Below are 22,727 nucleotides of genomic sequence, written 5' to 3'. Positions count from 1 at the left end.
TTTATTTTGTCCTGGAAATTTCAAAATACAGGGTGAAATCACAGACAAGCTAGAGTTTTTCAAGGTCCCTTTCAATGTCTACCGTTTTACCGTGAAAATTACAATAAATTCATTGTATAAATGAAAATGACATGTATGCTATTGAAACATTTGTTTCCTGTTGCAGAAGAAACCATCAAGGGAAAATGCTTACTATTGTATCATCATCAACATAATTCACTCTGAGAAGAGAACAAGATTTAGAAATTGTTAGTGGGGGTCACACACACACACACACACACACACACACACACACCACAATCTTTTTATATTTCTTGATTTAACAAAGAGATGTTCTGGGAAAATTGCAGACCTGATTGAAAAGTCTGGTAATCTTTCTTTCTTGGATCTTCTGCGGCATTTACTACTGTGTTCAAGAATCATTTGGCATGCGTAAACTGTCCTGTATCTTTTCATGCATGCATTTGTTGTCCTTCAACTAGAAGGTGAGCTTCTGGAAGAAAGTTCCCTGTGGCGCTACATGCAATGCCTGGTACATAACCCGGGTGCCTGAATCATTGATTGACATGTGCGTTTGCACGAAAGAGCCTGGAGAGGTACACTTAAAACCTTTATTCCTTGATATACAAAATGTACAATATTTACAAAATTTAGGCATTTATCCCATATTGACATGAATGCTGTGGGGAGTCTAAAAATAAATAAGTGGCACATATGTTCATATACACATCACGGCTCTTTGCACTTTAAGCCATCAGCAGTGGTGGGATTTAACAGAAGGCTTAATGGGGTAGAAAGTCAGATGAATGATCAGTCCTGGGCCTTCCACATAGACGGCCCTTCTGTGGCTCCTTGAGGCTGAGGATGGCAAGCAAATCACTTTCTTGTGAGAGAATAAAACACCAGGTGCACACAGCCACATCTGTTTGGAGTTTGCAGTGACCCTCTGGGTGGCAGATGATGTCATTGTAGACCCGGGCCTGCACATCAGCCAGGGAGGCTTCGGAGTGCCCGTTCTCTCATAAAGAACCAACTTTTGGACTTTGTCTCCTATGGAAATCTCATGCAGTACTTGGAAGGTGTAAGTGGACAGTGACCATGCACAAAATGTATATGTAGATATGTACAGCATCCAATTTTCAATGTCTTAGAGCATCTTTCTATGTAGGATCAGCCTGTTCCCTCTTTTAGCAAGAGAAATGAATGAGGAAACCATCCCTTCACCCCCCAAAGAAAAAACATCTGGGGACACATGCAAATGGCACCCTGCAGAGGCAGGACTGGACAAACTATGCGTGGTAAGATGGCCAATTCCCATGAAGTCAGGCCTGCAAGTTTTCCTAAGGATGGTAATTCCACCCTCCCTTCCTCTTCCCATATGTCCTAATCAGAAGGAAAAGGCTTCATGTTATTGAGTTTCTTAGAATCACAGTGCCTTCAGCTCTAAAGTGTAAGTACTAATAATTTTCCTTACATGGTTCTTGTATGAATTATATGATCTAATTTATGTAAAGTGCTTAGCATAGTGCTTGGCACATAAGAGATGCTTAATAAATGTCTTGCTCCCTCTCTCTAATCCCCCACCCCAATTATAAGCAACTTATTGATAAACTTGCCAAACTCTGATTTAAGGCCATTTGATGCAATTTAGATGATTGTGTAATCAGAGTTAACCACTGTCAGTTTATATTGGTCCCTGAGGAGGTCTCATTTTATGAGCCAGAAACATTTTCCTGTGCAGAGCAGATGGACCCTGACAACTTTATCTGCAATGGCTCCACCAAATTTTATGCAAATATGCCCCACAACCCTGCAGAGAAATGCGTACCAGTGATGGTCACAACCCAAATGCTACTAGGAACACAACACAGGAAACCATGAGCAAACACAAAACCTCAAAGCCAACACATTACTCTTACTCACAACATAAGTAGCTTTTTTCAACACTGGCGCAAGTATTATAGATAATGTTCAATACATATATTACAAGCTCTACCACTGTTGAAAAAATAAGTATTCTGATTTGGTTATTCTGTTCAGAATAAAGAATCTTTTACAATATATTTTAGTTTCTAGTTATGCCATACAAAAATAAATATCATATAAATGATTTACAAGGAAGAAGAAAAAATTGTAACTTGGGGTGCCAAAAATATAGGAAAGGATGGTGAAGTTTTCATTGTCTACCTCAAAAGCAATCAGTTGAAAGAAATAAAAACTTCCCACTAGGTCTTCTTACTAATCTCACTACCATACCACTGGTTCACCTACTTCTCATCCTAGGATATCCTAGGATATCTCACCCAAGAATCTCCAGACAATTCAATGTAGAACCTTCCCCCTAAGGTCACTGGGGATTTGAAAGAGGAAGAAATGGGAGAGCTCTTGGCAAGCATGACTTGCTGATGGAGGAAGATCTGGCTGAGCCACTCATTGGATCCTCACAATGAAGGCCTCCAGACCTTCTCCTTCCTTTTATTTTTAAGTCCTCTCTCTGCCTAAACTAGCTGTGTATGAATAGAAACGCATGCCTGGAGAGAATACCCCATCCTGCCGTGGGACACCCTCAACCCAGGAAGATCGAGTGGAGCATAACAAGGTGCTAAGTCAAGCCAATCTCTCCAATGATACGAAGAGATAAACGCCCACTTTACGGATGTGAATTCCATTAAATTAGGAAAAGACCTTTTCTAGCCCTCCTCCCCATAGATCAAACTTTTATGATTGCCTTTTTATCTCCCACACAGAGCAGAGGGAATATGATCCTGCCATTAGGAGAAGAATGTTGGAAAAATTAAATTGGACAAATTGTTCACTTCTTTTCTAGGGACTCAGTAGGAATCTCTGAGGAAACAGTCCATTCATTTTGCAATTAAAATTTTAAAATTCTGAAGCTGTAAGTGAATTCATGGTTATATTTAAACCAATAGTCCTTTAACTTTCTCCTGAAAAACGCACAGATATTCACGTTGCCTAACATCTCAGAGGGGCCCAGGATCTCCTGTGGCTCATGCATGTCTTCCAAATTAAGAGCCAAAACTCAATAAATGCAGAGCTATTTCTTGGGGTGAAAACAATGGTTTATGGTATAGAACTCAGTCTACGTTAGGAGCAGGCTGGCTTTGATGAGGTCTTGGACTGAAGCAATGCTTGTTCCTCATGGGAAGTGGAGATGCTTGACTAGGGAGACATCCTTGAGTGCTGTGGTTTCACGTGTGTCCTGTTGCCAGGCCAATGACTCATGCATGACTGCGGGCCGTTTAGATCCCTATGGATTGTTACCACACATCAGTGCCTTTGAGCTGCTATAAGGTGAGTCCCAGCCACACCCACAAGCAGGACACTATCACAGACACGCAGTGTGGCTGCCCATTAGTCTGGTTTATGGGTGACTTTGTGGCAAATGTGGCATCAGTTTCATTTCGGGGGAGCGGCAAGTTACAGATATTTCCTTCACAACAGGAAGTGCAGACCTGGAAAGAAGAAAAAGAAGGGTGATGAGAAGCTGGCAGGTCTTGGAAGGAGGCAGGGATTCTTGAAGGGACTATCTCCTTCACCATGAGACTCAGATGGAAATGACGTGCTCTACAAAGGAAACACCAACCTGCATCGCAGGGACTGCGATGAGACTTCATCTGGAAGCAGTGTGGTCAAAATGAAAGGCCCCAAAGAAGCTTCAAAGGATGTGGGTCCTGCTTTTGACATCACACCCTGTGGTTACTCCAGTTTTACACATTTCCTAGACCGTAGCTATTCCCTCTCTGAAGTGAGGATTATCAATAACACTTATCCTACCTTTCCCAAAGAGGCTCCTTCTGACCACCTGAGGGAACTGTGACGAGGGCAACTTCCACTTGCCAAGTTTTCACAGGAAAAGTGAAGGGGCAACAACCCAGATAATTTTAACTTAAATATTTACTTTCATCAGAATTGTCTGCATCGTTCTCTCCATTCTGGTAGGTGAGTTAAGGTTTGAAGGGTTTTTCGTTTATGCAATTAATGCTTCATACAGCTTTCCTTAATCATGAGACAGAAGTAAATCCAAAGAATTATCGACAGAAGTTACTTCATGCCATAGCTACGCTGAGTACACACCAGAAGCTTCAGCATCAACTGGGAACTCATTAGAGATGCAGAATCTCAAGCTAGCCCTGGACTTAGCAAACAACAATCTGCATTTTAACAAGATTTGCAAGTGGTCGGCCTCCAGAGTAATGCCTAAAGACTCTGTGATGGGTAATATTCTGTCACTCCCTGCAGAGATTTCAGTCTGCTCACCACTGATAGAGCCGGGAGACATTTTAAAGTCGAAGAGAGAAAAGGGTCAGAAGTGAGTTGGGTTTCTGTCTCTATTGATCACTAGCTGTGTGGCCTGAGCATATGATGTCACTTCTCTGATCTATAACTTCCTCCTCGGCGAAGTACCCACGATGATGCCAGAGGAACAGGACCAGCCTGCTAGACGGTCAAGTAAAACCCTTGGGTTTACCTTCACATTGCAAACCAGGAGCTGGTAGGCAGATCATACTTTAAAATTTAATTCTTAGTGTTTGACAAGTTTTAAGATAAAAAAGCCCCCACGAACAGTACCATTACCAGTTATCAGAGCGGGCACTGCTCCCAACCCCCAGGAAAGCAGCCTGAAGCGACAAAATAAAGGCCAAGCTGACATATAAGCTCAGCTCTGAACCACCAGCAAGGGAGTCAGGGGCATTACTCATCCCATCCGCGCCAGGCGGCCTTCCTCTGATTCATTATTTTCTCTTTCAAGACTGCCCTCAAAGTTGGTTTGGACCTGAATGCTTCGGTACAGGCACCAAATGGAGTTTCAGGGGAGCAACCCCACAAAGAAAAGGTTCTCTCACTCCCTACTGAAATGACTCAGGAGCCAATGCACACCTTCCCCAAATCAGCCTCCTGCAAGAGGCATGGCCCCACTTTGCAGAAAGCTATCAAAGCTAAACTGCCTTGGCCACCCACAGCTGATGAGTTGTTGTTGCACCTGCAGTGCTTTGCCACGAGGACATAATTGGTCCCTTGTTCCTTTTCCTTCTGGCAGTTTTACTACTTTCTTGAGTGAAGAAAGGGCCTGCGATAATTTTCAATACCCTTTTGGTGTTGTGTTTACATCATTTATCCTATACCCTGGTGTAAATCTTTATTATTTTAGAGAAGACGGGAAAGGAAGCATCTTCTAATGCTGCCAGGACAGTCAGAGCCAGCCTCCCTGGAAGTGAGACTTTGCTCACGAGCCACGGCGGACATCTGAAGAGGAGAAAGGCTGACTATGCTGACCCGGCACGTGCTTTGGTGCCAGACCTTGTGGCCTTCATGCTCGGAGTCTCTGCAGCCAGTGGACAAGCACTCTTCCAGCGGAACGCAGCGTTTGGTGACGGAGATGCTGTTTCCCGTGACTTCCATGGTGTGCTGAGTGTAGCAGTATCTGGTCTCTGTCAACAACAAAAACTATGTTTTAATGGACAGAGAAAATGTTAGCCCAACCTGCCTGAGAGGGAAACAACGAAAGTGTCAGCCCTGAAAGTGCTAAAAGGATCGAACAGCACATGGGATGGGTTTATGTCCAACCCCAGAGATGTCCTTGGAGATCCACTGAGCCCTGCTAGGAGGAGGGGGTCTCTGCCCATCGCAATCCCCATGAGCCACGACCTGGAGGCATCACTCCATGCCTTTCAACAAATTGTACACTGGATTGATGTTTAGTTTTAGGGAAGGGGAGGTTTGGAGGGATGACTAAGGATGTGAGAGTCATAGCAATTTTCAGGGAGAGGAAGGGGTAAAAACGTTCAAAGAACATGGGGTTAGAAGACAAGAAGTTAGGTAGGCAAAAGGTCTTCAAGGAGAGGAAAGACTATAGCAGAGGCTGGTGTGTGTGTGTGTGTGTGTGTGTGTGTGTGTGTGTGTGTGAAACAGCTCTTCCCCTGTAAGGTCAGAAAGATGAAAAATAGATTCACTGTAAATAGAGCAATGAATTTATCCAAAAGAAAGAAGGTCTTGCCTAGGAGCACTGCAGGATCTTAGAATATATTGCAGAAGACATCTGGCCCTCCAATGAAGATGCTCCAAAATTGAGGAACACTGTCTCTCCCCAGCAGATCTCAGTGTCTGTCCACGATGGCAGGCAAAGAAAGACCATAATATGAGTTTCTACATGTCTGTTTAAATCTTAAACATCTGAAAACTTGAGATTTCTCCCAAAATTCCAAAGAGAAGTGTGGTGTTTTTTTTTTATTTGTAATTTAAAGTCTAAAGAAAAATGGCTTTGCCAATGTAATTCTTTAAGTCCTCAGGCGATGCTCAGCTTTCTAAGCCTGGGATTTAGCTGAATGTTCTTGTTCCATTTTCAGATTGAAAAAGAAAATGAATAATTCTCAAGAAATGTCACTGAGCTGTTTTTCTTCCATATCTTGAACCTAACTTTGCATACTTTAACCATTTTAGATATTTAGTGGCTAATATGGAATTATGACCTTCTATGATGTTATTTATTAGGCAATAAATATTCCCCCCCACCAGATTCTGTCATAATCTTGGCAGCTTTTAACCAAAGTACTCATGTCCACAGAAGAAAGCTGAATACTTTTAGTCTCTGAGAATGAGTTCACATGACCACACTGTCACAGCCTGGGAGTCATGAATTCAGAGGTTTGAATAATTGTCCTTGATGCCCGCACCTGCCAGGAACCTGAGTGGCCTCTGATGAGTCTTGCTAAGGGCAGTGACTTCCGCAATGGCTACACTCTTGGTCTGTCTCAGTGTCCGTGGGCTGAGACTGTCCAGGCCCTCCCCCAAGTGCTGTCCCCACACTGCACCCTGACCAGAATGTTGTTAGCTGGAATCAAGTCACCAGGCATGTCCTACCTTGCTCAGGATTCTAGAGGGTAGGGTGAGTAGGTCACCTTATGAGCTCATAAGAAAAGTTGAAAGTCCATAATATTTTAAAATTGAAATGATCATTTTCCTGATGAAGTGGGGGTGGCAACTGTCCCTTGATTTTTTTTTTAAAAGCCTCTGACAGGTTATTGAGACCTGTAACCTGGGAGATTTACCAGCTGTTCCAAAAAGGACTGGTTTACCTCCCTGGTATCAGTCTTGGTCATTTATGGCCTCCGTAGGTAAACCTTTCCCACCCACACCCCAACTTCAGATGTTCAAAAAAGCAATAATAATAAAATAAAATAAAGGAATGTTCTTTTCTCCCCCTCCTCTTCATGCAGACAGCCAGCAGCAGCTGCCAGAGGTTTTATTGCTCCAAATGTAAATCTGAGCAGATAAGATCATTCATCCCCTGATGGAATACGTAAATCATCAAATGGTCTCAGGTCTGGAAACTACATTTGTCCCCCAAACAGTGAATTATCTTGTTTTAACTAAACCTGAGAATAACAACTGGTGAACCTGATATAACGATCTTTTTTGTTCATATGTTTATATCAACAACAGATTCTATTTTGACTTCTTAATTGGAATCTTATTCCACTGAATGAGATTAGAAACAACTATGAAGCTTTCTTCTTCTTCTTTTTATTTTTTTCCCCAGGAAAATATGCAAAAGCCCAGTACCTAATAAGCCAATTCCAGACACTCTGGGGGGAGAAGGATGAGCAGGGAAGAAGGTAGATAAGACATTTTTCTCACACTTCACCAAGTCCAATCCATGACACAAAGATATATTGAGGACACAACACTACGTCCAGCAGCACAGACTTTGGATCTGAGGCATCAATCCCTTAAAAATATCCATTCCACTTCTTATCTCACAAAACCCCTAGGTGAGCTATAAAATGTAAATGTGGAAAAGGTTCCCTGGTTAAATAAGTTTGGGCAATGCTCAAATAGAGCTGAACAGGTATCTTTCATGCACAACTTATGAGAGCCTTGAATTTATACTTGATCTTCTAAAGGGGATGGGGGCAGGACAGGCAGAATTTCCCAACCAGAACCAGGTGGACCACATGGGGCTTATCTCTGCACCATAGAGTTGATGAAAACCGAGTTTCAGCCACAGAGCATTGCTCTCCATGCATTTTGAATAATCCTTGGGTTAGTAATGAGGTTATATGAGAATCAAGCCTGCAGATAACTTCACACTAAAAGGATTTCAAAGGCTTTTATCTAAAAGATAAAAGATGGATTTGAATTTCTACCAAGTTAGTCTGGGCCTCTAAAAATCTCATATTCTGCACTGCATGGTATTCCCAGAGGTTGTGAAACAAAAGTCTTTTACTGTAAGATTCACAGGCATTCAAGCAAAATCAGAACAGAGTAAGAAGCTTAATCAACTACTGGAAGGCACAAAATATAATTTTCATGAAATTCACACATATAGACATGCACACATTCCCTAACCTGGCTCTCAGAGACTTAAAAAAGGTTCAAAATGAAAATGTAAATTTCCACTTGCTCATCAACATGCAGTTTCCAATAACAGAAACTGTATCTAAACAAAATATACATAAAATGGTTTATATTGAAATTAGATATTAAAAATGACCAACTCTCTGGTAAAAGGTCTTTTCGCCACTGTTGCTCTGCTAGTTATGGTTTCTTTAAAACATATATAATTATGAAAGTGATGCTAGAGAACAATTCACCAGGTGTAAGAACATTAATGGGAAGAAAATAACTTGAATCATAATATTATCAACTAGAGACTGGTGCATGAAATTTGTGCACTGGGGGGGGGGGGGGCATTGTCCCTTGGCCCTGCCTGTGCCCTCTTGCAGTCCAGGAGCCCTCAGGGGATGTCCCACTGATGGCTTAGGCCCACTCCCTATGGGGATCAAGCCTAAGCCCACAGTTGGATATCCTTAGTGCTGTCACAGAGGTGGGAGAGGCTGCTGCCATGGCTGCTGGCACTCGCCATGAGCCTGGCTTCTGGCTGAGTGGTGCTCTTCCTGTGGGAGCACACTGACCACCAGGGGGAAGCTCCTGCATTGAGCATCTGCCCCCTGGTGGTCAATGCCTGTCACAGCAACCAGTTGGTCTGCCCTTTGGTCAATTTGCATATTAGCTTTTTATTATATAGGATTATATTGAAAAATAAAGGCTGACAGCTTCCTCCCTCTGAATTCTTATTGTGTACACAGTCCTTCACATCCCTTAGTGCTCTATCCAGGCCTCTCTGTGAAAGTTGGTTCACCCAAGTGTCCATTCAGTGCTCTTCTCCCCTGTCTGATCCCACAGGATTTCTATGCAGTTCCAGGCTTTGCTGAGTATAATTTCCTCTGTGATTCCCCACCTTTGACTTCAAAGTTTTTTCTTCTAGATTTTCTCCTACATCTCTGTTCTCTTCATTTCTAACTTCTCTAACCTGAGTGTTGATATTCTCCCATGTTCAGTTCTGGAAGCTTCTGTCACTCAAGTAACCTCATCCAACCTCTCAGAACTTAATCTTCAGTCTGATTCCCTCTCCTGGGTTGTAGAACCAAGTTTGTAACTAATTCCTGGAAATCACCAGCAGCACTGTGCACCTCACACCTCAGACCTCCCAAACCAATCACATTACCACGTTCCCTCTTGGATCTGTTTATCTTCCTGCATTTCTATTTCCAGAAGGGACAGCCTGAGAAGTGGCACCTCTATCTTGCACTAGAAACTTCAGAACCAGTTCAGACCTCTCTTGCCAAACCGGGTGTCTCCAAGTCCTCTGAAATGTCTCCATTACCCATCTAATCTTGTGTGTTCCATTTCCCCAATACAGGGCCTCTTTCATTTCCTGTCTTCTTTGGCTCCAATCTCTCTCCTATCTAATGCAGGTGCCGGACAGTCAACCTCAAGATAGACTACTGAAATGAGGGTCAGATCGTGCCACTCACTGCCTAGTAAAGCATGAACAACACTTAAAGTCATGAGGGACTCTAAGTGTCAAGGAGCCCTGACTGCTTACCACTGGGCTTATTTGGCCTACTCCCTTGCATACTCTCTATCCTTGAAGCTCTGTCTCAAGAGTATAGGAGTAACTGTGCTTCCCTGCTGGAGGCATCCATTACATGTATAACTCAGAGCTTGGCACCTGAAACTCAGCACTTACTATCACTCAAGAACTGCAGTAACTCCTTGATCTAGGCCCCAGACCACCTCATCATTGCTCACTAGATACCTTGAGACATGATGACACAACTTTTGACTATTCTTTACAATGAAAATGTTTTCTTTTCTGCTGCTCCTAGAAACCTGATATTCTCTGAGGCTCAAACCAAATGACATTGTTCTGTGAAACCAGCCTTGATTCCTCCCTTCCCCGCACCCCCAACCACAGGTTCACAGCCCTTCCTTAGATTCCTTATTTGGTATGTCTGATTTTCCTTTTAGGCCAGGGTTTCTCAACATTGGCACAATGGCATATATATATTACTGGCGAATTTTGTTTGTTGTTTAAACTTTAGGTTTTGAGATAATTGTAAATTCGCATGTATTTGTAAGAAATAATACAGAGTGATCCCATGTGCCTGTTATTCAGTTTCCCCTGCATGGTAACACATTGCAACACTACAGTATAATGTCCTGCTCAGAACACTGAAATTGATGCCGGAAAGATACAGAATGTTCTATTTCCACAAGGATCCCTCATGATGAATTTTTATGTTCACATCCTCTACCTTCTGTCCTCACCTCCTCCTGAACCCTTGTACCAACTAGTCTGTGCTCCTTCTATTATATAACGTCATCATTTCAAAGATGTTATATAAATGGAATCAAACAGTATGTAAACTTCAGGGACTAGGGATTTTCACTCAGCCTATTTCACTCGAAAATTATCCATGTTGTTAATTAACAGTTTGTTAATTTTTATTGCTGAGTAGTACTCCATGCTATGGATATACCAAAATTGGTTTAAACATTCACCCATTGAAAGGGTATATAGGTTGTGGATATTATTAATAAAACTGCTATCAACATTTGTGTTGAGGTTTTTATGTGAACATAAGTTTCCAATTCTCTGGGATAAATTGGAGAAGTTGAATTACTGATTTTATGGCCATTGCATGTGTAGCTATTTAAGAAAATGCCATACTGTTCTTGAGTGTGACTTGATTTTCTAAAAAGAAATATCAACAACTCTTTAAAAGCCAATTCATGTGTGATAGGAGACAGTTTTATGTCTTCATTTCCAATCTCTATGCCTGGAACTGGACTTTACAGTGTCCAGTAGTTAAAATAAAAATTATAAGACAAAAGCATCAAATGGATGCTTCCTATCTGAGACAACTGTATTAGCAAAAAAACACTATGAATTGGAGTAAGTTTGATGCTCTCAGATTACAAGAAAAAAAAATTAAGGTTGATAGCAGAACATTTGGTTTAGAAACTCCTTGAAAAATTCTAATTAAAGAATAAACCTGAAAATTACAGTGTCAGCTTAGATGAATTAGCTTGTCCCTTCTTAACAATGACAAAAAAAAAAAAAAAAAAAAAAACAGAGGAAAATTAAAATAATTGGATGAAATAAAAATAACACCCAAAATCTGCGTGAAAGCATAGGAGAGCTACCGAGGCAGATAGGACTTGAAGAGTAAGGCACCAACAAAACCAAGGACACATTGAGTGGAGCCTGACATTCTATACCTGTTCTCCCCTTGAGGCACCTGCCTGGGAACAGAGGCTGAGTAGCCAAGCAGAAAACTCTGCAAAGGGGCAGAAAAGCTGAGCAGAGTTTTTGTCAGTCTCAAGGGGATTGGAAGGCACATGCAGGAATCCAGAGCTAGCAGGGCAGCCAGGAGAAAAAGGAAATGCAGAGAAGCGAGGCTGACAGTCTCAGTTTAGAATTCCAGGTTGGCAGCTTTTTACTTCCAGCATTTTTAAAATGTCATTCCATTAACTTCTAGCTTCTACTGTTTCTGTCAATACTGAAGGCTGGCAAGGCTGTGCAGCAACTGGCACCTGCAGGCACTGCTGGGAGAGTGTGAATTGGTGCAGCCGCTCTGGCCAACTGTTAGGCAGGAACGAAGTGACAGCATACACACTGCCTACCCAGGAACAGCATACACACTGCCTACCCAGGAACCCACCTCCTGGGATAGAGGCCCAGCAGAAATGACGCAGGTGTATACCAAAAGGCATCGGCAAGAATGTTCATCATATTCAAAGCTGGAAACACTCCAAATGCCCATCGACAGCAGGATGGATGAAGGTTGGTACCTACATAGAGTAATCTGCATCTGTGAGAAAGAATGACTTGGCTGCTCATGCGACAGGAATGCATTTCACATATATAATGTGGGAAAGAAAGGAGTACGTTCTGTAGGATTCCATTCACACAAAACTCAAGGACAATAATCACAATTGTGTAACCGTTGGGAGGTGTAGTTTAAATGCCCTGGGGACTCCAATGGCCTTCTGGGGTTCAACTGCTTAATATGGGTGGCAAACACAGCATGTTCATTTTGTGATGAAAATTCAATGAGCTCCGCACTTGTGATCTATTCACTTCCTGGTATGTATGTTAAACTTTAATAAAATTTTTAACTTTATAAGAAGGAGGAAGTCTGAGACTTCCATTTGCTGAAACGACAAGATAGATAATCTGAACAGCGTCTCATTACATAGCAGCGAGTGTGCTGAATAACATATAACCAATAGCTTCTGTAAATGTACAAAAGCAGGCTCTAGAAGTAAGAGAAATCTCAGGAACCAATGCTGATTTTTCTACCTGGATGAGATGGGGTGTTAATATATAAACTGTAAAAGATGCAAGACCTGGGTCCTCTTGGGGTTTGGAGCTGAAATAGAGACTCTGAGGAATGGTAGAAATCTTGAATGGCTATATTCTGAGTGCACCAGAGAAAATTCTACCCTTGGGTAAAGTTAAACAAAAAGGCTGTTTGTCTCAGCCTGGAATAGTCAACAACAAAGACTCTTTCCTAAAAATGTGTAACCAAGGGCCTGTTTTCAGTGGAGCTAGTATCACATTTATATTCCTGTTTATTCCAGATAATGGATATTGCAAGACTCATCAAGGGACATACCCACGTTTTTCTTCACGTTCAAAAGAACAGTGAGCAGCATAGAAGCTGGAAGCAAAAGGATACGTGACCCTTCCTCTCAAGATTTCTCTCGGTCTGATTTTACAAAACAGCAATAATTCCAAATGAAGAATTTGCCTTGGAGGGAGACATCTGCACTTCATAATTAAAAAGGAACATGAAGTCCTTGTGCCTTAGGTAGCCTACACAGAGCAAGCCCTTTAAAAAATTGTGATGGTTTTTACTTGACATTTAATTCCAGAAGCTCTTAAACACTTATACGATCCCTTTCTCTCAAGGAGCTTTTCACCTTACCTGGTACAACACAGAAAAAACCCGAGAGCGTGACATTCAATGCCTGTTTTCCTTTACCAGTTTCTTCATCTGGTCCCTCATAGGATATGATTTTAAGATCCTTTTCCATGCCAGTTCACAAAGTCAAGGAGACTGCACAAATTTATAATGAGCAGTGGATGAAATTGAGGTTATTGCAAAGGAAGTGCTCAGGGGCCAAAGACTAAACAGAAGGCCGGCGAAGTGAGGGAATGTGATTGGTTATGAAAAGCGTCTCAAGTCCTCATGTCTAGGGAGGGAGTGTGGTAGCAGGAATCTGTAAGTGCCAGAGGCAATAACAAAGTGACAGAGGAGGAAGAACTTACATAACACACATTTGGAGAGTTAGGAGTGACAGGGAGCCTGAGTTGGCTGGCGGGGCTGGCGGATGCCACCAGTGCCTGTCACAGTGATTCTCGTTAGGGCAAGGCTTTCTTGATGTTTATTTGACCAAATGATGCTTCACAGCCCGTCTGCTGAATCAGGAAGCAAGCTCTACCTCAGCTGCTAAAACGCAATCTGTCCTACATGCATCCACATGGCTGAGTTTAGCTTTTCAGTGTTCTTGAAATGCAGGCGTTCCCCTAAGCAATTTGGGATGTGGGCTTATCCCACAGAGATAAGATTAAATGCTAACATAAAGTATTTTTTCGCTTTTAACCAGTTATTTTCACATCATGTAATAATTAAAACCTAATTAAGCATGCCACAAAATAAAAATCAACAGGAATGCTGCAAAAAGCTGGTATGCTTTTTTCATGGCAGCTACTGAGCTGCCCTTACTAAGCCTGTTGGTAGTTTTATAGCTGCTTCAAAGTAATAATTAACAGAGGGAAAAAACAACAACACAAATCTAGGGTTAATCCATAATTTCTAGTAATTAGACACATTTTTTATTTTAATCTAATAATAGCAATGGCATTTTCATTGGTAGAAAACTTTGAGAGAGGAAAAAAACACAGAGGAAAGGGTAAATGGCCTATGGCAGTGTGGCTGGTTAAGAAGTAAGCTGGTGCCCTGGCCAGTTTAGCTCAGTGGATAGAGTGTCAGCCTGTGGACAGAAGAGTCCCAGGTTTGATTCCAGTCAAGGGCACATAACCCTGGTTGCAGGAACCTCCCTGGCCTGGGCTCTGGTTAGGGTGCATGTGGGAGGCAATCAATCGATGTGTTTCTCTCACATCGATGTTTCTCTCTGTCTTTCCCCTTCTCTAAAAATTAATGGAAAAATATCATCAGATGAGGATTAAAAAAAAAAAAAAAGTAAGCTGGGTGTGGCTTTAGTACCCCCTCCTTACCCGATATTCAAGGTCCTAAAAAAATAACCTGGCTCCCCTACTTGTTCCTATTCTTGTCTGATATAAATAGTTGCTATACCATCTGAGTTCTCTCCCTGTTCAATGAGCTCACTTGGGGCACCCGGTCTCCACGCCTTTGCTCTGAGTGACTTCCCTGAAGACATGTCCTCTTCCTCCTTTTCCCTCCACTGCCCATCTTCCGAGTCCATGACGCTCTCACTTGTGCGACAGCCCCAAAGAGCAAATCTCCCTTTTAACTTCCCGGCACTGAATGCCATGTTTCATTGGCGCTGGCCTTTGTCCTGCTATTTTTGACATTTGAGATGTTCAGATCTTATCTCCCCAGCTAAACTGTATGCTCCTTGAAAGAAGAAACCCAATTTCTATCTTTCTTTGCATAATCCCCCGAGGGCCTGTGTCCTGAACCTCAAGGTGTAATTTTTCCATTTATTCCTATAAATAAATGGACAAAAAGATAAAAGTAGAAAGGAAAAAAAAAGGAGAAAAGGAGAAATTGTGTCGATGATATTTTGGGTCTCTGTATTTTGGAAGGATAGATTTTTGTCCTCAAAAGAAAATACAAAGAGGGACCTTCCTCTTTTCCTGTGGGGAAATCGAGCAGATCGCCACCAGTCACCTGCTCTTCTCTTTGTGACAGGGATATACTTGTACACCATCAGACTTGGGCTGGGTCTCTCTGAGCCTGAGCAAGCCGCAGTCCACAGTCCCTCCTTTTCTTCTTCTCATCCCTGCTAAGGCGATAATGAGAGAAGCACTGTCCGGTGTCCTGTGCAGCAGTACTGAGCACTGGCAACTGTGGCCGAAGCTACTCAGCCAGCTTTGTCCCAACAGGAACCAACCCAAAAGTTATTGGCTACACAAGCAAACCATCCGGTCTGAGTCCAGAGTCTCAGTTACTGCATCTGAGAACCACGGGGGAGCTTCTAAAACTCCTTCTGCTCAGGCACACTCTGTACCGTTTAAGCGTGCATCTCTAGGAATGAAGGGCATCAGTAGTTTTAAATGTTTACCCCGTGATTGGAATGTGTTGCCCAGTTTGAGAAGCAGTGGCTTTGCCAGGTCCCTCGGCAGCCTACCCAAGTGCTCCTTCTGCAGTGGGATGTTCGAGAACACTGGCTCCGTCTGCAGTGAGCGAGGCTGCAGAAGGCAGTGCGGCAGGACTCATCTGTGATCACCGGATGGCTGGGCAGCTGGCTGTGATTAAGCCAGTCTGTAGTGTCGCCATGTTTTCCTCTTCCCTGTGGTCTTTCCCATTAGCATCTCTAGTGCAAAGTAAACAAGAGGCATCTAGAGATGACAACACTACATTACACTTTTTACTAGTGGGGAGAGGAGCTCCCAGTGGTTCTTGCTCCTGACTGTCCACTAGAATTACAGAGGATATTTAAATACTCTGTGCAGGGATGCTGGCTCAATGTGTGTGGAGCTGTGGTTCTCTCTCTCTCTCTCTCTCTTTAAAAAAAATATATTTTATTGATTTTTTACAGAGAGGAAGAGAGAGGGATAAAGAGTTAGAAACAGCCGAAACCGGTTTGGCTCAGTGGATAGAGCGTCGGCCTGTGGACTGAAAAGTCCCAGGTTCGATTCTGGTCAAGGGCATGTACCTTGGTTGCGGGCACATCTCCAGTAGGGGGTGTGCAGGAGGCAGCTGATCGATGATTCTCTCTCATCGATGCTTCTAACTATCTATCCCTCTCTATTCTTCTCTGTAAAAAATCAATAAAATATATGTTTAAAAAAAAGAGTGAGAGAGAATCACCGATCAGTTGCCTCTTGCACACCCCCTTCTGGATTGTGCCCGCAACCAAGGTACATGCCTCTAACCAGAATTGAACCTGGGACCTTTCAGTCCGCAGGCTGACACTCTATCCACTGAGCCAAACCTGTTTTGGCAGAGCTGTGGTTCTTAATGTGTGGTCTGGAGCCCAGCAGCTTCTGCATCACCTGGTACTCTTACTTGGAAGGAGGGAGAACAGGGGCAGGGCCAGAAATTTGTGTTTTATCTTAATTCTTAATGCCTTTAAATTTTTTTTATTATTTATTGCTTGATTTTAAAGAGAGAGGGAGGGAGATAAAGAGAGAAAAACTATTTTTTTAATGCATCTATTGGTTTATTCTTGTATGTGCCCTGACTGGGGATCAAATCTGCAACCTTGATTTATCAAGACAACACTCTAACCAACTGAGCTACCAGCCAGTGTTTCAATAAGCCTTCCAAGGTATGATGGTCATGCTGAAGTATGAGAACCACAGGGCACAGGATCCAGTGATTTTGAAAAGATTCATGGAAGTTCCTGGGGCAGTCCAGGGGGAGACCCATAGGTTAAATAGTACTGGTTTAGGTAGCTGACACTTATCTCTTAATTGGTGCAGGCTCTCCCAGTGCCCAGTGCTCCGTGAGAAACAGACTGTCTTTCACTGGGTGAACATGAGAACACTTGTCCAATGTTTAAAAAAATAGCAGATGTAGAATTGGTGTGTTCAGTTATTTTAACAACTAAACTTGAGCAGCAAAGTGAGCAGCAAAGCCCACTGAACTAATTGCTCAAACATTTATTAATAGTATGCCCTGTCCTTGTCATCTCCCCTTCAAATGAATAGACTTTCTTCCAAAAATAAACTAGCCAATTAACATGACTCTGTAGCCAAATATAACCATCTCTTTAATTCAATAGGATAAAAGAAATATGATTATGAAGCATCTACTTTATTTTAAAATGGGCCTTTGGGTCAAAATTTCATGCTTCCCTCAGGGATCCATCTCATCCTTCAAAGAGAATGGAACAGTTTAAAAAGCTCCGGGTTTTCATTTATGCAATGATGACATTTAGAATTCTCGCTTACAGGCAGTCTCAGGATAAAAGCCTCTGGCAAGATAGGCAATAAATGGAATCTTTATATGAACATCGATTCATACTTTGCATAAAGGAAGTTACTATGCAATGACTAATGCTTCAAAGAGTGGGTTAGAGGCTGGTTGTTCTCTTCCTGTCCTGCATGAGACTGGGCCTGGGGTGAGCATCACTCACCTTTCCTGGAGCTCCAACGATGCTTCGTGAGAAAGGGGGCAACCTCATGGAGCAGTTTATGACTCGGAGAGTTCTTGATGATAAGTTATGGGTGTTGTGTAAGCAATAGAAATAGCCTTACACAAGAGAAATGACTGAGACTATGAGCATGCTTCCTTTTACGCATGTATCAAGATAACCAGGCCTGTCCACTCCTGGTCAGCCCTTGGGACCCCAATCTGTCTCCTGAGAGCTTACCTCGAGGACAGTAGATGTCTGGAGCCCACCGGTTGCACTCATAATTGTCCGCTGCCTTTTCACAGGTAAAACACTTAAATCCACCAGGATATGGTGTGGCTGCAAAGAGGATCAAGAGGAAAGAGCAATGCTTTAGACTAAGCACAGAATCCTGCATTGTGGTTAGACATTTTCACTTTTTTAAATTTAAATTTTATTTTTAATTTATTTCACTTTATTTTATTCATCTCAAAGCATCCTGACAGTTTCTTTAAAAAGTCAATATGCAATAAGCCTAACCAATGGACACAGACAACAGGGGGGTAAGAGCATGAGTGGGGGTGGGGGGTGGGGAGGGATAATAGAGGAATAAGGACACATATGTAACACCTTAATCAATACAAACATTTTTTAAAAGTCAATATGCAAGTAACATATGACTCAGTAATTGCACGCTTGATCATATTTCTCTGAGAAAAGGAAACACATTCTCACAAAAATTTGTACACAAATATTCACAGCAACTTTATTTGTAAAAGACAAACCTGGAATCAATCCAGATGTCCTTCAATAGGTGAAGGTTAAACAAACTGTGGTACATCCATGCTATAGAAAACCAGTCAGCTATAAAAATGAACTATTAATACATTCATCAACTTGGATGGATTTCCAGAGAATTATGCTGAGTAAAAAAACAACAATCCCCATAAATGTTATATATTTTATGTAACATTTACTATATGGAACATTTTAAAATGAGGAAATTTTAAAAATGGAGGAAAGATTAGTGGTTGCCAGGGTAGGGAGCTTGGTGTGAGGCCAAGAGGAATCATTGTGCTACTGAAACTATATGATATATACACAAACCTGCACACATGATAAAATTATGCAGAATTCAATACACACACACACATACACACACACACACACATACAATGTACACAAATAAAACTGGGAAAGTCTGAGTAAGACCAGTGGATAGGTGTATCAATATCAATAACCTGGTTGTGACACTAGGCTATGGTTTTTCAAATGCTCCCATTGGGGGAAACTGGGTAAAGTATTCCTGGGATCTCTCTATATTATTTCTTACAACTGCTTAATCTACAATTATCTCAATAAATTTTTTAATTACGAAAGGCACTCTAAATTTCCAACGACTTACTTTTATGTGCCAACTTATGTAGACAGGCCAACAAGTACACATAAATTTTAGGTTCAATCATAAAAACTTCCCTGATGTTTGACCATTTTGTACCTGCAAAGATGGCAGTTTCTTTAGTTCCTTGTAATATTTTCATCTGTTCAGACCTGACATGGTTAAGAATCCCTGGGGATAGGAAGAAAGGCATCTACAATGCTAAAATATTTGCTGCCTATGCAGAGGTGACCCTCTTGCAGGGTGGGGGGTGGAAGGGGGATTCTCAGGCCCAGGTCCAGTGTCCATGGGGCAGCATACTGGGGGCCCCTGGGGGTGCAGATGGACTCTAGGCTCCTAGCTCCATCTTGAAGCCCCTCCTTTCCTCACCCCTGAGTTGCTTCTTCTGTCCTCCAGTTACTTGTATTCTCTGCCTTGTATTTATGCTGGGGGTGGGGGGTAGGTGTCCCATGAGAGTCATGCTCTATAGAGTGCTAGCTCCCTGGGGCCTCATTAGCATTTAAGGATGAAGATGTAAAGGGAACATCAGGCCAGGTTATCTCTGTCTGATCTGCTGATGTGCTTTTACTTGCTTCTCAGTTCTAATCATTTGCTTACTTTGCCTTTCTGCTTAGAGTTTGCCTTTCATAAACAGAACTTACGAATGTGTGTGTGTGTTTAATTTGTAAAATTACCTGGCCTCTTTGAAAGCTGCAAACATTCAAACACTTCATCTGTAGAAGCCAACTGTTCTCTCTCGCAGATGCCTGAGCCTGCATATCCCACTGGCGGAAATAATCATCTCAGGGTAAATTGCTTTACCCACATGGAACCAATTAAGTATGTTATCAAAAATAAATGAAGGAGGAGGCAGCAGCTTAAGGCCAGAATTATGGGCCAGATATAACTTTGATTTTCACCTTGCCTAGAACAGCTGCCCATCCTTGCACTTGCTTGCAAAGTTCACAGAGCTGCCTCTGTAAATAGCAAGGTCAAAAGTAATAAACTGTCTTTTCAAAAAGGCAGGTACCTGGACCTTTCTACGGGCCCATGTGAGAGTTCTATGTTCCTCCAAGTAGTTGATGACTCAAGTTCATCAACAGAATGATAGTTTGCACATGGATCATCTTAGAAAACAAGGATGCAAAGCCACTTAGACATAGCCATCCAACCACTTCATTCTCAAGGAGGAAATTTGGAATATATTATATATACCACTGGAATATATTATATATAATATGTTATATTTTATGTAATAAAATATAATATAATAATTTTATTATAATTATATCTCTCCCTATGTATAATTATAATAAAACAGAAGTAAACAATTTTGTAAAACTACACACAAGTAAGTTTTATATCTGCACATCCCACTGCATAGATAGGTGGGTTACATTTAAGTTAAAAGAGTCTAGTTTAGTGAAGTACATGCCTGAAGAATTTAAAACAAACAGGTTCTCATATCCCAAACCAATTCAAATATTCTCATAGATATTTCAATTAGCTTATTTTTATAAGATGAGAAAAAACATGCAAAAAAGTTTAATAAATCATCCTGATTCTATTAAAAAACAGTCACTAGCATCCTCAAAATATTTTATATATAAATATGTTTAGAAGAAAGAAGTGTAGGCTGGCTAGTGCGGTTCAGTGATTAAGCATTAACCGATAACCAGGAGGTTATGGTTCAATTCCTGGTCAGTGTACATGCCCTGATTGTGGCTCAATCCCCAGTAGGGGGTGTGTGGAGACAGGCAATCAATGATTCTCTCTTATCATTGATTGTTCTCTCTTTTTCTCCCTCTCTCTGAAATAAATGAAAACATACTTTAAAAAAGTAAAAGTTTAAAGCAGTTTTTAAATTTTGAAGTAGGATTAGCAGAGGAGGAGTTTTGAAATACAGGTGTGAACTGTTTGTCAAAGAACAGCATTTCTCAAAAAATGATCATATTGGTCAAGGTTCATGACTCAAAAGAGCCATAGCACTTTAACTGGCATGTTTAACTCACTAGAGCAGTGGTTCTCAACCTTTCTAATGCTGCAACCCTTTAATACAGTTCCTCATGTTGTGGTGACCCCCAACCATAAAATTATTTTCATTGCTACTTCATAACTGTAATTTTGCTACTGTTATGAATCATAATGTAAATATCTATGTTTTCTGATGGTCTTAGGCTCTACAACAGCGGTTTTCAACCTGTGGTTCTAATGCTGCGACCCACAGGTTGAGAACCGCTGCTGTAGAGCCTTAGACCATCGGAAAACCCAGATATTTATATAATATTACGATTCATTAACAGTAGCCAAATTACAGTTATGAAGTAGCAATGAAAATAATTTTATGGTTGGGGGTCACCACAACATGAGGAACTGTATTAAAGGGTCGCAGCATTAGAAAGGTTGAGAACCACTGCACTAGGAGGTCCAATTTTATCTGAATGTTGCTACAGCCAGTAGAACTTCCAGCTGGGATGTTGGGTTAGTTTTCCTGGGAACCTTCCCATCAAAGAGATAAATTAAGAACTCTGAGTGAAGATTGACACTCCAACCATTCCACACATAAACTTTTTAAGAGCCTAGCACTAATAAGCTGTAGTGTTCCCAAATTTGGAATTATTTAACAGACTCTTCAAAATTATCTTTTGCAAGACTAGTGACATGTTTAATTAAATACTGTCATTTCTTATACAAGTAGCACAGAACTCTGAAATTAACTTAAAGTAGATCAAAGTTTAAATAGGAACAGGATCTAAAACATTAAGGTGGCATAATGAAGCTTTGTTTCAAATCACATTATCTCTGAATGTGTTTATTAGCATGTGTCACTGACAACCAAACAATCTCATTTTCCGTAAGTTTTCTTTTTAAATCTACAACTTCATATCTGTGTGCATTGTCAACAACCACATGCTAATATTTGCTTATGGGAACTTGAATTTACAGCTCAGCAGATGGTACTTATCAGTGAATAACCAAATCCTCTTCAGTGACAGATCTCTGCTTAGAGAGACTCAGCTTTAAGTTGATAATTATAGCACAATACCAAGCAATGGTTAAATTCTTCCCACTGGAAATATTTAGCCAAAAATAGGTCTACAGTTGAACAACTATCTCCAGTAACTGGCTAATTGATACTATATCTGATAAGTTTTTTGTTTTTTTTATAAAAGGACTGGAAAGAGATTCCTAAGAGATGATCTATTTTTTCTTTGTTACTTCAAAGCATTGCAGAGCAAGTAGAGTTTCAAACTGTTGTGGCCCCAGCTGTGAATGAATCTACTTTGGCTCTTGATCACAGAGTTAATAAGCTTAGTACTCTGTAGTTCAGGGCATAAGTCCTTGGTCCCTCAAGAGAAGGTGATTGTAAAGAAAAAGAAAAAAAGAAACGCTAAAGTGCCCAGTTACTTCCTGTAACATAATCTGTCCATTAACTCCCATGGTCAGCCATAGTTCAACCGACCATAATTCATTTGTAAGGCATCGGGAAAGATTTCCTCTTTGTTTCCATCTCCTGGAACTTTTGCCTGGACAAAGGCCTTCAGTTACCAAAAAACGGTGGCGAGAAGAGAATCTTGTTTTAAAATGCATGCTTCTGTGGAATGCAGCCAACCTTTTTTTTTTTTTTTTTAATTCTTGGCAAATTAATTCCCATTGTTTTTGAAAACTAGAAGCAAACACAACATTTTTAGAAATCTTATAAATTGATCTA

At 41.3% G+C, this 22,727-nt stretch overlaps 1 protein-coding gene and 1 long non-coding RNA gene across 4 annotated transcripts in view; both read right to left on the bottom strand.

Moving 5' to 3' along the window:
• LOC311626999 overlaps nt 1-22,727 on the bottom strand; it is a 180,031-nt gene that overhangs the window by 58,703 nt on the left and 98,601 nt on the right. The gene's annotated exons all lie outside the window — the stretch shown is intronic.
• LYPD6 (LY6/PLAUR domain containing 6) overlaps nt 598-22,727 on the bottom strand; it is a 113,929-nt gene continuing 91,799 nt past the window's right edge. For 2 of the 3 annotated variants that reach the window (XM_084892522.1, XM_084892521.1), the window contains 3 exons: nt 17,899-17,997; nt 5,296-5,450; nt 598-3,473 (listed from right to left, as the gene is read on the bottom strand). In XM_084892522.1, the coding sequence (XP_084748648.1) occupies nt 3,306-3,473; nt 5,296-5,450; nt 17,899-17,997 (422 nt within the window). In that variant the 3' untranslated portion in view covers nt 598-3,305. The remainder of the gene's footprint in view (nt 3,474-5,295; nt 5,451-17,898; nt 17,998-22,727) is intronic. The other variant, XM_084892523.1, reaches the window with a different exon arrangement.

This window comes from Pipistrellus hanaki, assembly GCF_964339955.1.
Source record: "Pipistrellus hanaki genome assembly, chromosome: 8".
Lineage (NCBI taxonomy): Eukaryota > Metazoa > Chordata > Mammalia > Chiroptera > Vespertilionidae > Pipistrellus > Pipistrellus hanaki.
The sequence above is the reverse complement of the archived record's forward strand: the minus strand, read 5'-3'. Positions and strand labels throughout refer to the sequence as shown.